This window comes from Amyelois transitella, chromosome 2, assembly GCF_032362555.1.
Source record: "Amyelois transitella isolate CPQ chromosome 2, ilAmyTran1.1, whole genome shotgun sequence".
NCBI lineage: Eukaryota > Metazoa > Arthropoda > Insecta > Lepidoptera > Pyralidae > Amyelois > Amyelois transitella.
This window is the reverse complement of record NC_083505.1, coordinates 11,540,118-11,557,190: the sequence shown is the minus strand read 5'-3', so window position 1 is coordinate 11,557,190 and position 17,073 is coordinate 11,540,118. Positions and strand designations below refer to the sequence as shown.

Genomic DNA, 17,073 nt, shown 5'->3' with positions numbered 1-17,073 from the left:
AACACACTGTCCTGTTCCTCATGCACTCCTCACATTGGCGTTCCTGATACAGAAGACCCGCCACGGGCCCCACCACGTACCAGGATTTCCCACGACGAATACCACCAGTTTTGCGACGAGACCCTCGAATGTATGACAGCATGTGTTTTCAGCATGATGTCATGTTTTGCGTTGCTCTGTTTTAATTTTAGATCTGTTTGGCTTATCATCTCACAAATTTTAGTTACGTCATGTTATCTTGTCTGTAATTAATTATAATACCTTGAAAATTTACCTATTCTGAGGCTGGCGACATCAAATAATTCTTTTTGGTTATGTCCTTTTTCCCGGTGATACCTTAGCTCTGATGCTACGGAGGTCGGAGTCGATATTTTTATATTTTCCTAACTTAGTACCTACTGTATGTAAATGTGTAAGAAAAAGTTTTCTTTTGTAAGGTTACAAGTTTGTTAAATACGAACCATAAGTTACCTGAACCTTTGCAAAGAATTTATACGACTTGCTAGGCACAGGAACTTTTTCTGAATAATAGTTGCACTTATTTTAGAGTTTGACTTTCACTGGATTCTAAGTATTTCACAAGTCACCTTTACGATTAATATTTAAAACACCTTAACGATTCACAGGTGTCAGTTGTGTTTCTTCACCAAAGCTCTTCACATTTCTAACAATCACGTATGTTTTTGAAACAAGTTAAGAAATTTGGAAATTCTTGTTCCGATGTCCCTAAATATAATAAAATGTTATAAATTTTGCTTCATTTAGATGTAGATAAAATAGAAATGTTGTATTTCGTTGTTCTTTTTTCGTCTTTTGAATCTTTTAAAAATACCATTTATCATGCAATATGTATATAGGAATCATTGTCATAATAATCTTTTACGTAATAAAGAACGTAAAAATTGAAATTTCAGCACTGTTAACATTAAACACGCGTAATACCAAAATAACATAGATTCTAGAAATCAAATCACTTTTGTTTTCAAACTCATCTCATTCAATGTGCTTACGTATTATTACAACTTTTACTTGTCGTAGTGTTTCATTGTCCTCAATATTTTCAGCTTACGACCTAGCCACCCAGTGCCCATCCCGGCGCGCTTCCATGAGAAGGCACACGGTCACGCACGCAGCCTGCCCACCCACCGATGGCGCTCATTCGTTGCCACACTCAAGGTATGATCGTCGGACAAAGGTCCGAATAAAGATAGAATTACGATACAATAAAAATAGTCATAGGACATTTCAATTATAACAAAAATAGGTCTAACCACAGGTTAGGTTTCCTTTTGACCAATGTGTACACGATTAGTGAGTTGGTACCTGACCATATCACATCATTCATACCTTCATCAAGTTTGGTGGCGACGTCTGCTAAAATACAAATATAACGAAAACAATATACTAACTAAATTTATAAATACGCCAATTACTAATAGATTGTACACAATATACCCACTTTATGGCCTATTTAATTAATCATTTAATTAAAATTAATTATTCATCTCCAGGCCAGGCTCCCGCGCGTCCTGCGCCGGCGCAGCGTCTCTCGCGAGCAGCGACGCCGACGCCCAACTAGGAGAGCTCTCCTGGTCCAGGAGTTCCTTGCAGGAGGAGCTCATCAAGTCGGTTAGTGGCAGTCCCAACGGCTCGCATGTGAGTAGAACGTAGTTTAGATCGGCGGAGGAATTATGGAATATTCATAAAAAGAAGAGCGATGAATATATTGTTTGACTAATCTGTTGGTCTGTTGTTTAAGACTTATTTTAAGTTTTTAGACAAACGTGTTTAAGTTTTCTTGGCACAATGATTTTTTTACTTTATCAGTGAAATTAAATCGCAATTTAATTTATTCTTGAACGTTTGTATAAAATCTTAGACATTAAAAGTAGTTGTTTGTGGGTAATATTGTAAGTAGTGCTAGTTAGATCCAACAGTAATCATTTTGGGGAATAGATTCAGTGTTATACTTTAGTATTAAGTCCTAAATTTTTTGTTACATATATTATTAGTAGTACGTGTTGTCAGTCCAGTAGATTTTAATTCAAACTTTCAAACAAAACATTCACAAGTACATTTTGCATGTATGGGAAACAATTCTAATAGTGATATATTCATTAAAGTGTACACAAACGCTTTTATGGACCATCTGCCAGCTAACTATAATCACATCATTCTTAACATCGTTATTTGGTGGAATTCCCCAGCAAGAATCAAGGTATATATTTTTTCTTAGAAAATCTGCCATTAGCTAATTGAAAATGTCTTTATATGACAGCATTGACCGAAACATTGTTGTTCCAGAAACAATGGCAGGACGCCATAATGTCCGATGACCGGTTGTCTCTCACCCTGGAGGAGATTGTCCACATCAGGTCGGTGCTCACCAAGGCGGAGTTAGAAGTTCTGCCGGTGGAAGGCAGGGTCAAAGAAGACGTGGAGAAGAGACGGGTGAGTAAAAGATTGAAGAGACAACGTATGACTGGTTGTCCCACACTCCTGAACAGGCCGTCTATATAAGGTCGGTGTTCACCAAGGCGGATTTGCAGGTGCTGCCGGTCAAAGGCAGGGTCTAAGAAGTATTGGAGAAGAGACTGGTGAGTAGAAGATTATATAGAAATAATGTTTGACAACTTTTCACTCACCCTGGATTAGATCGCCCACATATGGTTTGGGCTCACCAAGGTGGATTTGGAGGTGATGCCTGTGGAATGCAGGGTCAATGAAGACCTGAAGGAGGAGGGGAGGAGAAGGAGGGGGTGAGTAATAGGGAATTCTTTCTACGGTATCCGGCTGGGACTTGTTTTTCGTATATTGAAGAGAAGTGACTTCAGTAGTGGTAAATAGTCTGATTTTATTGTTTTTTGTAAAGTCAACAGCAGTTAGTCCTGAACAGGGGTTTACTTTATTTAGGAAGAAGTTATTATGACTTTTATTCTGTCTATAAAAATGCAGATTTTCGTATCAGTAAAGTAATTTATGGAATTTATTTTCATTGTTTAATATTTTTCAGGTATGCTTCCTATGTTTGAAGACGAGATTCGGAATATTCGGCCCTTGGGGTCAGAAATGTAAATTGTGCAAAAAGACTGTCTGTCAAAAGTGTTGTTCAAAGGTAAGTTATTTTGCTAGATTTTGTTGTATTAACTGCCTATCTTACTCGTTTTGATAAATATGAAACAACCAGTAACAACTTTACTCTAACTGGATATTACATCAAATTTAATTTTATGTCGGATTCAAATATTATGCTTTCACCCCCCATTTTATTACCAGTAACAACAGCTTTACTCTAACTGGATATTACATCAAATTTAATTTTATGTAGGATTTAAATATTATGCTTTCACCCCCCATTTTATTACCAGTAACAACAGCTTTACTCTAACTGGATATTACATCAAATTTAATTTTATGTAGGATTTAAATATTATGCTTTCACCCCCCATTTTATTACCAGTAACAACAGCTTTACTCTAACTGGATATTACATCAAATTTAATTTTATGTAGGATTCAAATATTGTGCTTTCACCCCCCATTTTATTACCAGTAACAACAGCTTTACTCTAACTGGATATTACATCAAATTTAATTTTATGTGGGATTCAAATATTATGCTTTCACCCCCCATTTTATTACCAGTAACAACAGCTTTACTCTAACTGGATATTACATCAAATTTAATTTTATGTAGGATTTCAAATATTATGCTTTCACCCCCCATTTTATTTCAATCATATCATCATATCATCAAAGTGTAATGTTGTCCCAGATGCGCATTCCGACGGAGCACTTCGCGCACGTGCCAGTCGTGTTGCTGAGCCCGTCGCTGCTGCCGTCGCCGGAGGACGAGGCGCAGTCCTCCTTCCCCAGGAGTCTCATGTCGAGGCTCGTGTCTCCGGAGCATACGGTGAGTTTTTCCAAAGTGGCTACCAGGACTAGTGTTTAGGTATAGTAAGGTACTTATCAAGAACTTTGAATGTGTTATTTGAGTTACTGCGTGTATCTTAACTCTTTTGTTTTTTTTTTAATTATACTGTTTAATACTTTTTTAGTCTGTGTGTATCTATTTTGCTGAGCAAGGCCTCCCATTTCTCCTGCACTTGGGTCAAGGTTTTAGAAATTTATCCGACTTTAAAAATGGAGGATATCGATTGGAGGTTGAACTATTTCTTCAAAAGTTGTTGTGCCGTGTGGTTCCCGGCACCAATACAAAAAAGAATAGGACCACTCCTTTCCCATGGATGTCGTAAAAGGCGACTAAGGGATAGGCTTACAAACTTGGTATTCTTTTTTAGACGATGGGCTAGCAACCTATCACTATTCTGTGAATCTCAATTTTACCATTAAGCCAAACAGCTGAACGTGGCCATTCAGTCTTTTCGCTCTTGTTGGCTCTGTCTACCCCGCGAGGGACATAGACGTGACCATATGTATGTATGTATGTTGTTATGTGTATTTATTCCTCGCAGAGCATGGTAGAGAACAGCGTGGGCAGCGCGCCGAGCAGCCCGGCGGCGGGCCGGCGCGGCGCTCCCGCTGCGGGCGGGCCGGCGGCGCGCTCGGCGCCCGGCTCGCGCGGCGGCTCGGCGCTGGGCTTCGCGGAGCTCAGCGTGCCGCCCGCCGGCCCGGAGAGCATGCCTGTCGGCCACTTGGCGACGCCGCCTTCCACGCTCGATCGGAGGTAACTGGCGTGACTGATATGTTATTTTCGTCTCTCTCTCTCTCTCATCTCTGTGTGTTCATGGTTACTCCCTCTATAGAAGCGTTTCGGGGCACGGGTTCCGCCTTCCGACTGTTCTCTCTCCACTTTGTCTCCATGATCTTTTCAGCCTGCCCTTCCTACCTTACATTCTTCTTCCTCTTGATTTTGTCTCGGTTGCATCCTCACCATTCTAGAGAGGAGCCTGGGGTATGCCTTTTGGTCATGGATCCTAGATTGGGTGACTCAGGTTTTTACATGAAGCGACCCCAATCTGATCTCTGCAACCTTTGCTGGTACCCTTGCTTCACGATGTTTTCCCTCCCAGTAAGAACATAAGTTAGTGTCTGTGATATGTAGTTGACGAATAGTCTGCGGCGTATCGGCGCTCGGCTTCTCGGACAATCTGAATATGTCCACCCGTTCAGTCGCGCACTTTCCCGTACCAGAAAGTTCTAGGATAAAAAGACTGTTAACTTTTTGAGAACAATAAGTCTAACTTCCCTCTGCACACTTATAACATACATACGTACCATACATAAAATCACGCCTCTTTCCCGGAGGGGTAGGCAGAGACCACCTCTTTCCACTTGCCACGATCACTGCATACTTCCTTCGCTGCATAAGGCCGTGTGGTTCCCGGCACCAATACAAAAAAGAATAGGACCACTCCATCTGTTTCCTATGGATGTCGTAAAAGGCGACTAAGGGATAGGCTTACAAACTTGGGATTCTTTTTTAGGCGATGGGCCAGCAACCTGTCACTAGTTGAATCCCAATTCTATCATTAAGCCAAATAGCTGAACGTGGCCCGCAAGGGATATAGACGTGACCATATGTATGTATGTATTCCTTCGCTTCATCCACATTCATAACTCACTTCATGCAAGCACACTTACAATTCGGTCGCTAATTAATTGTAGAGCGCGCTACGGCCGCAGCGCGACCGGCGCGTCGGCGGCGGAGCGGCTGCGCGGCGTGCAGATGGCGGTGTGCCACGACTGCAAGGCCATGGTGCTGCAGATCATCAAGTCGTCCCGCGCCGCGCGCTCCGCCTCCCGCGACCGCGCGCTGCGCACTCTGACGCTCGACCTCGCGCCCGTGTACACGGCTGACTGTTAACGTGATAACTATATGTGTCTGGCTGTAAAATCTGTTGGAATTAAATGTACTGGTAAGTGTCGAATCTTGGATGAATAGGTTTTTTTCATTTTGGTGCTCTAATGGGTTTATAACAAGTCGCAGTGCCACTATTTGATGTCATCGCGTACCACGTGCTCTAGACTACACGACGGCGTGCGCTTTAGTGCTAGTTGGCCATCAGATTTCTTGAAATACCTCTTACTTAGTGTCTCAAGAATGTTTTTTGATATTTCGTAGTACTAACAATACTTACTTAGCCTCTTCGCAAAGAGAGCGGCGCAAATTAATAGGTGTTGTTTATTGCATTTACGAATGTAGCAGGCAGTCCCTACTGCACACGATATTGAAGTCGGATCTGAATTATAGGATTCAACACATTATATATACAGCATGCAGTAAGGTGCCGTGCCATCAAAGAGAATTTTCAATATCTACATCCGGCAAAAATAATATCACCGATGTCACTCGTGTAAGAACACGATCTCAAAACGGCCTGTCGGTAGTCGGTTGGAGACTAAAATCTTGCGTACGAAGGACCAGGCGGCTCTTCTTACATAACTCTAAAAGAATACTTACCAAATGAAAAACTAAGAAATCAAAAACTATTCAACTGAAGGTTTCGACACACGATTGGTACATTTCTTTTTGGCGCCCCGGCCTACATATTGACACAACATAGAGACTTTGTCTGGGTTAACGTGATGTGTGGTCGAATTACCTATTGCATTAAGTTACCGTAAACAAATGCAACACATCACTAATTATAATGCAAAAGCTCACGAAATTTCCGCTCAGAAAAATGTCTCGGTTTGAGATGATATACAACCTTAGTCAATATTTTAGACTAGGTAATACCTTAGCCTTTTCCTTGCCATACATCTTTTTGCACATTTAAAAAGCATATTTGAATCCACAAAATTATTAAATTTAAAATTTCACCAAAAATAGAGCATTTTAAAATAAATTAAACAATAGCCACAGAAACACAGGCTTGCATAAAAAAGGACATTTTAATGACATTCGCAATTGTTAAAATCCCTAATTATAATATAAATTAAAACGAATCAACGTAAAATTTTACGAAGTACAGTCTCGCTCAATGAGTAGGTATAATAATGATAATACTATGATGTACTTACTATTTTCTTATTACTGTGTAAATTTCTATGCAATAAAGATATTACAAACAAACCAACTATATAACCCAGATGATAAATTGCATTTTACCTAGGGAAAAGTAGATCTGAATAATTAGAACAAGGTACAATGTACTGAACAATCGTTATATTATAATGAGAGCTTCCGAGGTTGTGTAGAATCTATGTTGTGTCTTTTCTTTTTTGTGGACCATACCGACTTATAGTAAAGTCATCAGCACAGAGAATAGCCATTTTTGTAAGAGCATCTTAACACCGCATCTTTAATGTACGCAGTTAATGCAGATACCGTGTTTGAGTTACATTGAGTTATTAAAGAAAAATAAATATGTATATAAGGTGAGTGTTGACTGCTGTAAAGGAAAACGCAGTGTTAATACGCTCCTATGAGTATTTGTGTCAGTGACGAGCTGTGAAAAGAGCCTTTTTAATGTAGACAAATTAACTTTTGACAATACCCAACGACCTTTGACAGACGCGAATTCTAGGTGTACCCGCAAATCGTCGTAGGAACAGATATGAAAATAAATGTAACAAAATTTTCTAAAATATATTTTGTTATTTTTAATGCTTCTTTTAAGGTAACTGTTAATTTATGAGGATTTTTTAAAATTATGATGATGAATAGACTTTAAAGAAACCACGATTATGTAATTCAATCTTGTTCAATCTTTTCCTATGATAATACCTACATATTGATTATATTTTATTTTTTGTAATTCGCACAAAACATTTTTGTTTACAATAATTAAGTAAATATACGATACCTATTCATATTCAAGAGATACTCACACTATTTAAAATTATATGTAAATTTAATGATATATTCCACGAAGTCGACTAAATTAAATAATATTTTGTCTGGTGTTGTAATAAATGTATTTATATTTTTCCGAATGAAAGAATGTTTTAATATGTCTACAATTTGAATGTGAATCAAAATATCTGTGTTCAAGAACAATGATGAGCTATGAATGTTACTGTATAAAGAAAAATTATATATTAAATGTTAAACTTATATTCCGAGTAGATTCTGTATTTAACTGTACAATTTCAATCGTGTAGTAAGTATACCCCTCTCCATATTTTGTTATAGATTTACATAAAATATTTCCAAGAATTACTTAACATCATTGTAATATAATGATGCATACTAAATTGCACTTATTTATAAATCATATTAATAAAAACGAAATCTCAGCAAAAGTGTGACAAGTACCTTTATTCATTATTTTCTTTCTTTTTTTTAATAATAAAATGGCATTAATTTCCGTTAGTCAGCCAATTTACAGATAAGAACCTGTGCCATACATTTTAAGCAGATTTACTTACAGTTCAAATGCATGCATGAGTTTTTTTATGATCGACAGTAGATATTATTGAAAACTCTAAAAAATAAAAAAAAATATTATTTTGATTTAGTAACTAAGCACCTACTCACTTAGATATTTTTCAACAAAAATATAAGGGAAGAAATCTGATTTTTTATTGAAAAATATTTGTTTATTTTTTAATGAGAATAATTTTAAGCGTGTAGTGTGAGAATAAGTTTTTTTCATTAGATCACATTTAAAATTAAAGTTTAAAAATTAGAATCTATATTTGCGATTGAAACTTATTCTGAGATTATATTCGGAAATTAAATCACAGAAAATATCTATCCCAAATTCAATATTGAAAAGAATAAATATCTTTCACACTACACTCATTGAAATAAGTTACAACTAAGTAAGTACTTTGTATTTATTTTGGCAGCGTTTGTGTACTTATTAAACTTGATTAGGTACTCGATGAAAATCAAAATCGGCGTGTACTTTATATGACCGGCACTACTTGACTCACAATCCATTATCCATTATAGTTATTTTTTTTTGTTAGCGTTTATGAACACTTGTGTAACTGGCAACAATCTGTACGTAATATACCTGATAATTGTTTTTTCTATTAACTTATTTATGACAATTTGTTTTGTAAAAAAAAAGTGAAGATATAAATTTGTAACAATGTGTTCATTTTTTGTAGTTTGAAAACAAAAATTAAGTTTTTATACAATTATATTAAAATTATTTTGAAATACAAATATCAAAAAATAAATTCTGTGTCAGAAGTGCCAGGTCCAGCCAAGTCTGATTGTTTCTGATTTGATTGGAGATGTGTTACGATTCTATCAGTCATTTGCCAAATATATAACTACTTCCCCTTGTTTCTTTGTAAATAAACTTAAGATTCATTGTCATTAATTCCTAATTAGTTATAAGTTTATTATGAAAAAAAATCTTCGTTGAATTTAAATAATTTCTGGTGGAGATCAAATGCTTATTATTCCCTCCGTTCATTAGATAAGTTACTGTTAACATAATATTTGCATATCATAAGTTTTCACTTTCAATAGCAATAAAACGAATTGGGCCTAACAATTTTATTTCTGACTGTACTTGTTCAAAACATTATGATTACTCTGGCATCTATTTAAAATTCACAAAAAAAAATTGAAGATATCGAATCCCAGTTAAGTTTAACTTTTTGTAAATGTGTGTAAATTATTGTAGTCTATATTAGATGTTATGTAGATTATCTAAAGCATACATGAAAAGAAAATAAAAATAACGAAAATAAAATCATTGAAAATCGTTCCCTTGTCGTTTTATTTAGTAGTAATGTAAACAAAGTTTGAGAAAAATAACCTTATCAATGCAAATTATTAATTACACAAGACGGCTTTGTATCAAACGTCGGTCGTGTGAGGTATGTGGGTGGACAAATAAAATACATACATATAATCACGTCTATATCCCTTGTGGGGTAGACAGAGCCAAATGTTTAGAAAATACTGATAGGCCTCGTTCAGGCCTGACTCATTTGAATAAATTCATGATTCATGACCAGAGACGATGTACACTGCATTTGAGCTCCCTCCGCTGAACAAACAGAGGAAACAAACTTTTTGACACCCAATTCTCTTCCTCCTGGCTTTAGTCCCGGTTGCATGAAAATGTTCCCGCGTAACCTCTTATTTTACTTTTTACTCAACAAAAAGTCAAATTTAAATTACCTACTTTGATTTTTACTATTTCTAAATTTCGAATCTTGAATTTAAGTAGTTTAAAATAATATAGCAAATCATACACCTAAGAGGTTTTAGTTTAATTTATTCCTACTACTCTATTCCCTATCTTTTCAATGTTGCCCTCGTTATAGGATATTAGGTTCTATCTCAAAAGTTTTGTAAAATTTACGTCGTCAGAAAGTAATTATTATATTAAAAATAAAATAGCCTTCAAAACTTGCAATTGAAAAATTTATTTCTACTATAACATAAAACAAAACCACTGATGGAACGAAATAAAAATGACATTCTAATTTAAATCACATTTATTGATTCTATTGATGAACAATAGGATGGTTATCCTTAACGATAAATAAATTTTCTAATCTGGCCACACTAATGCCAAACTGATTTGACGTTTCGGATTAGTGTTGCCAGTGGTAATAAATACGGTCGTTCGTTTTAACCTACGACGAGTACGCCCTCTCCGAAGCTGTGCGGGGGCACTTCTAGATTGAGGGGAGCGGGTCCTTTGCGGATGCGGCCAGAGGCGTCGTAATGGGATCCGTGGCATGGGCAATAGTATCCTCCGAAGTCACCTGCGTTGGCGATGGGTACGCAACCAAGGTGGGTGCATACTCCGATGACGACAAGCCATTTGGGGTCTTGTGTGCGCTGGTCGTCACTCTCGGGGTCGCGCAGGGAATCAACTGGGACCGCCTTCTCGGTCGAGATTTCGTTATCGGTTCTGGGTGAGATGGGTAATGAATTAGTCAAATACATTTTATGCTATGAAAAAAAGACAAACCATTCATTCCTGAAAAAGTAGTGTTTTCATAGGATAAGTAAAAAACATCTTTGTATTTCACCTATTTTTAAGTATCTGAAAATCTACAACAAAATCTACTTTTATCACAGTTTAAATGTAAAAACTCTTGGTTGGGATACCCAATAATACAACATGACCATTCTAATGTGACCAATCTAACCTTAACCAATAAACTGAATCTGAAAAAACATTATGGTTGTAGATTTTATCCTGAGGACGTCCATTGGAGTTCAACCCTACATTTAACTCTGACGTAAATGATTAATTACACATTATTTAATTGACAGAAGATTTCGAAACATGATATAATTTTAAGTTCACTGGACATCATAATAGGGTCAATAATTTTCAAGGTTTTGGTAAAAACAACCCCAAAATAATATTAAGTTGTTATTCACAAAGGCAAGTATTAATCATACCTATGGCGGACAAACAGAGGTTTGCCTCTCCACTTGAATGTCATCGATTTACCCTCAGGAATATCGGACATCTTGATTTCAATTTTAGCCAAGGCCAAGACATCGGCAGCAGCTGACATGGATGACACGAACTGGGTGACAACAGATTTAGCAGCATAGGCACCAGCGACACCACCAGCTGTAAAATATTACATATACATAGTGTGAGATCTGTTATGGTGTAGACAAAATCAAGGCTCAAAAAACTTGGAAGCCAAATATGATGGATTTGGCTAGAAGGCTTGATGACGGATATGAGATTCAAATAGTGTCAGGTTGCTAGTAAAATCAAAAAAGCATCCCTAAAAGATGATCTCAAATAAAGTTTAACCACATGAATAATAAAGAAAAAAGGTTTTCATGTTTGTAACAAATAAACTCATAACCCATTGGATGGATTTCAAAAATTCTTTCACCAAGGTACATTATCCAATGGCAAGGAATTTTTTTAATACATTAGATTTCACATCAATCTATATTTATAAAGGATTCCGCGATAAAAATGCTTTTGAAAACCTGTTCTTGCTGCGCTGGTCACACATTTGAGTATATATGCATACAATGTATTACTAAAATATTAGATCATTTAACTAAAATTATGAATAGTACTCACAACTGACCCCTGGTTAAGCTCTAGTCTGGTTTAGTTAATAGGAAATCAAGATTCTAAGACAAGTCTGTAAATAATAATCTATTTATTGACAATTTAGACTTGACTTGGAATTCTTGTCTTTGACATGGAAGTCTTAGTCTTTCCAATTCAAAACCATATGGTTTTGAAAATATCAATAGAATGATATTTGATATAATTTATGCAATTACTGTAACACAGTATTGGTATGGTCTTTGGTGACAAAAACTATTGGCATTTTATCAACAGACTATTGGCATAAATTTTTTTCTGACCTTACACCCTGGAGTCTATGCATTTTACACTAGGGTATACCAAAAAATATAAACCACCTACAGAAATAAATATAACTTATTTCTAACAAGAACAAATAAAAATAAGACAACAACATTAACTAACCTCCAGCAATTAGGTATGTAAATGAATGGCGTTGATCAGCACTCTCGTTGCTTCTAACAGTAGGGTCCTGGACCTCCTTACGGCGGTAGGGGGTAAAATCAGGGTATGAAATATCCGTGTGCGCAAACCGGACCTGGGCAGGTTGAAAAGTGCCTGAAAATGACAACTTGTTATGTAACAATATCTTTACTGAATGCATAACTTTTATTGATCATATTTCACTAAATACTAACCTGAACTCTTAGAAGTAGGTCTCAGACCCTGAATAGGCAGGGCTCCGTACAAAGTCTGCACAGTAGTAGTTTTAGGCAGGGGTTGGGTCACCAACTTGTCGACTGGCGTTGCGACCACCACGGCTGGCTTTAAGCCATTGCCGACTACCGTAGTAGATGCTTTGAAATAAGGAGCTAGATGCCCCGCCCTTGCAACAGAAGTCATTTTGATGCACTTGTAGAAAAACGCAATAAAATTGCTATATCTCGCTTAATGCGAGTGGCAAATTCTACGACGGATGAAAGAAACGTCAACCAAACAAATTGAATTGAAGTTATAGAACGAATGATCTTAATGAACTGAAATGTCACAGATTTCAGTATTGCCATGTGTAGTAAATATTCTTACAGTCTTTAGAGTTTTAAACACAATAAAATCTGTTGTAAGCGTGGGTAAAGTTAAGATTCACAAGTTTTAATTATGATGATGAATTAGTATTCTCAAGGCTGCGTAAGTGTAGGAAGGCCTATCATGCGGTATGTTTGTATCATTAACAAATTATTTTTAAAATTACTCGATGTACTCGATGATTTTGTATTTTATTATATACATTATTGTGTTAACTACATCATGTAAGTATAAACATACATACATTTATCGCAGTCGTACACTCTTGATTGGAGTGATCATGATATAAAATGTACAAAAATTACGAAGTAAGTACGTTCAAATAAATTACAAAATTATCAAAATATAAAATTATTCCAAACGACAAAAGACAAAACAAAGTACAACACGTGCGCATGCAACTGGAAGATACAGGGCGTTACTGTGCGGGGGCATACCACTCGTTACTAAGGTAACGCTGTTTTTTGTAACCTGTGTGTGTGATTCGTATTGTATAAGCTAATTTCGATCAGGCGTTTCTTACCGACCAAATGAAATGCAGAATGAATGTATTAAGCTGTGCGTAATCTTAGTTAATTCTGTCTGATTTCCAGGAACTATGACGATATCCATTGGTTTTGTTTGTACGTTAATATTATTGTGTGAGTGGCCACAGAAATTTACTATATAAATTAAGATACCACTTCTATTATATTTTCAGTTACATGCAAAATGAATATTTTTGTTGCTGCCAACACTCAAAATGAATGAAATTTTGGCAGCTATGGCATCCAGAAGACCAGAAGTTGACATTGACAATAAATTCAAATTTCAATCAAATTCAAATCAGCTGCTCACCTGCGGTGAAGTTTAAATTTTAAGAAAATATACGTACTAAAATGTATGAACGTTAAAAACTACGTTAAACTGCGAGTGAAATCGTCATTTCGGTAGGTGAGTGCCTCTATTGTTTAACTTTACATACATTCATATAATCCTTGCGGGGTAGACAGAGCCAAAAGACTGAAAGGCCATAGCTAATTGAAGTAATTGAAATTAGAGAATCTCAGAGAATCAGCTGCTGCCAGCCTTCTGAACTCACACACGGGTTGATACTAAAGCTTTTCGCAGTTCGATTTTTAAACGTAGTTTTTGTATATACTTGCGTACATACATACAATCACGTCTTTATCCCGTACGAGGTAGACAGAGTCTACAGTCTTAAGACTGTAGACTGTAGGTCACATTCAACTATAGGTATGGCTGAATGAAGGAACTGAGATTCAAATAATGATGATCTGAGATTAAAATGATAAAGTTTATTAGCCTTTCCCTTGATTGACATTTACAAATTGCATTTTTATACTATCTGTGGCTTTTTACTTTATTTGAGGAATTTTTTCATAGAGATAGAGAAGAATAGTTCCTTAAGTTCAGGAGTACCAAGAAAATAATTCATGAAAAACCACCAACATAACATTTATTTATTAAAATTCATTCATTCATATAATCAAGTCTGTATTCCTTGTGGGGCACACAGAGCCAGCAGTCTTGAATGACTGATAGGCCACGTTCAGCTGTTAGACTTAATGTTAAAATCAATATTCAAATAGTGACAAAATTCCTATAGGAGAAATACCTTTTCTTCATTAAATTTCTCACTGAAAATTTACCTAGACTAGGTATTTTGAGTATTCCAAGTTGCTAAATAATAACCCTTATTTGTACCTACTAAGAAATTGTATGAAAATTATTTGATTAAATATCTTTATTGTATTTTTTAACAGCAAAGCCTGTTATAACTGATATTAATCTTTTGTGTTGTGTTATACTATTTTTAAATAATACAGGTATTAAACACACACATAACATACCTTTATTTTGTCTTGGACGTTTCCAATTATGGTTACTGAGTGACTCTGCTAGTTTTCAGTCTCTCAGTGACCAGGGATTATTGTAACATAATTCAAAACCTCTGAGATAAAATAAAGGTATTCCTTCAATACCTGTATTATTTGTAAAAAGTAAAACTTTAAATAATATCTTTACATACAGCTGTTTGGCTCAATGATAGAATTGAGATTCATATAGAGACAAGTTGCTATCCCGTCGCCTAAAAGAAGAATCCCAAGTTGATAAGCCTATCCCTTAGTCGCCTTTTACGACATCCATGGGAAAGAGTGGTCCCATTCTTTTTTCTATTGGTGCCGAGAACCACACTGCATTGCTGCCTGCACACTTATTCACGAACTTTAACAAGACATCGTATCATCATCTCTTTATCTTCTGCGATTACCAAACAGAAGGGTTAGTGCGAGTTTTACCCAATGAAACGCGTCGAGCGAGTAATCACGAATTTGTATGGAATTGCATTAGTGCCATCGCGTTACCACTAGGTGGCGCTGATCAAATCACATAAAAATTCGCGTTCACTTGCTCGACGCGTTTGATCGAGTGAAACTCGCACTAACCTCTCAGATATTTAGAGAGAATAAATAAGATAGATTTTTTCACTCTCAAGCTTCGTGAATGGACTCTCTGGCCTAAACCAAAAAATTTGGTATTACCCAACAGCCTTGGATTGCATATAAATATTCATTGATGGCGAATTTAGCATTAAAATTTCATTGGCATTCAGCAGGTGGGTCCAACCTGTTTTGGCGACTATAACATCATAATTATGCACGTGCTTCTCTACATAAGTTGTAAAAAAGCATATTTATAGGCAATCTGTGAGACAAATCTAAATACAGACCCGTTTATTTAAAGGTTGTATGCGATTGAACGCGATATATATGTTTTAAAAATTACTTCACAGTTTATAGCCGAACCTTGATCCTATATGGGTTAGGTTCCCCTGCAAAGGTTGCAGAGCGGAGGTCACATGGGATTCGTTTTGTCTAAAAACTCAAAATCTTTATAATTACACAATCAAGGATCATAATCTGATAACTGCGGGAAACCGTCATCTGTCTGTTCTTTTTGTCTTAGTCTTCTGTCTATCCGTAAACGGCGACTGCGGAAAATTATAAGCTATACAAAACCTTGGCTTGCATTTGAACTAGCTTTAATGTAACGGAGGTTAGACAGCAGTCGCTCCGTGTAAAAACTAGTTACCTCGTCAAATCACCTACATTTAGGTATAGTATACTTCGAAGTCTGAAGTTACTAAGGATAAGTAGTTCAGGATGAAACCGGGAACAATTTAAAAGATGAGATCTGTAACGTTTTTGTAATAGACGGCCACTTGTTTCGTTACGTCTTTTTCCTTTTTCTTCCTTTCTGGCTTTAGTTCCGGTTGCATCCTCACCGTGTGGTTCCCGGTACCATTACAAAAAAGAATAGGACCACTCCATCTCTTTCCCACGGATGTCATAAAAGGCGACTAGGATTCCTCTTTTAGGCGATGGGCTAGCAACCTGTCACTATTTGAATCTCAATTCTATCACTAAGCTAAACAGCTGAGCGTGGCCTATCAGTCTTTTCAAGACTGGTGGCTCTGTCTATCCCGCTAGGGATATAGACGTGATCATATGTATGTATGTGTGCATCCTCACCACTCTGGAGAGGAGGCCGGGGTATGCCTTTGACCATGGATCCTGAATTGGGTGAGTCAGGTTTTTACTCGGAGCGACTCCCTCCGCAACCTTTGCACGGGAACCTCAACCGTATTGGTTCGATCCTGGTTACAACATGCAATTGCTTGAATGTGCAGGTTACCTCACTATTATATGTATCGTTACCAATTCTCGTTTATTTGCTAAGAAACTTTTCAAAGGCGCGCCTATATAAAGTCAGGCTTTGTGCAGCTTTTATGATGGCTCCATTCACTAAGGTTTCTATGTAAATTAAAGTCATGAACGTTACTGAAGCCGACCTTTAGTCTTTGGTCAGTCATTATATTATATCCACAAGTTTGTCTTCATAACTTCACAAAACTGTACCTACTCATGACTATTAAAAAAAATAGCTATGATAAATTCCCCGGATGCGTTTGGTACGTGATAGTAACATGAGCCGCCTCATTAAATTCTATTTCTATTCAGCTTGCGACCAACTGATTTGTTATCTGTACTAATACATACATATAATCACGTCTATATCCC

At 36.5% G+C, this 17,073-nt stretch overlaps 2 protein-coding genes across 4 annotated transcripts in view; one reads left to right on the top strand and one right to left on the bottom strand.

Annotated features, from left to right (window-relative positions):
• LOC106128974 (protein spire) overlaps positions 1-8,237 on the top strand; it is a 150,345-nt gene extending 142,108 nt beyond the window's left edge. For all 3 annotated transcript variants that reach the window (XM_013327375.2, XM_060945481.1, XM_060945475.1), the window contains exons 11-17: positions 1,065-1,176; positions 1,512-1,656; positions 2,305-2,451; positions 3,014-3,115; positions 3,775-3,912; positions 4,475-4,686; positions 5,628-8,237. In XM_013327375.2, the coding sequence (XP_013182829.2) occupies positions 1,065-1,176; positions 1,512-1,656; positions 2,305-2,451; positions 3,014-3,115; positions 3,775-3,912; positions 4,475-4,686; positions 5,628-5,826 (1,055 nt within the window). In that variant the 3' untranslated portion in view covers positions 5,827-8,237. The remainder of the gene's footprint in view (positions 1-1,064; positions 1,177-1,511; positions 1,657-2,304; positions 2,452-3,013; positions 3,116-3,774; positions 3,913-4,474; positions 4,687-5,627) is intronic.
• A 2,121-nt stretch (positions 8,238-10,358) lies between these two features.
• Positions 10,359-12,923, bottom strand: LOC106143633 (cytochrome b-c1 complex subunit Rieske, mitochondrial). Its single transcript, XM_013345762.2, has 4 exons — positions 12,601-12,923; positions 12,368-12,520; positions 11,299-11,476; positions 10,359-10,798 (listed from the first exon to the last, which is right to left on the bottom strand). Exons 1-4 carry the CDS (start codon positions 12,803-12,805, stop codon positions 10,513-10,515), a joined length of 822 nt encoding a protein of 273 aa, XP_013201216.1. The 5' UTR covers positions 12,806-12,923; the 3' UTR covers positions 10,359-10,512.
• Positions 12,924-17,073: the final 4,150 nt, after the last annotated feature.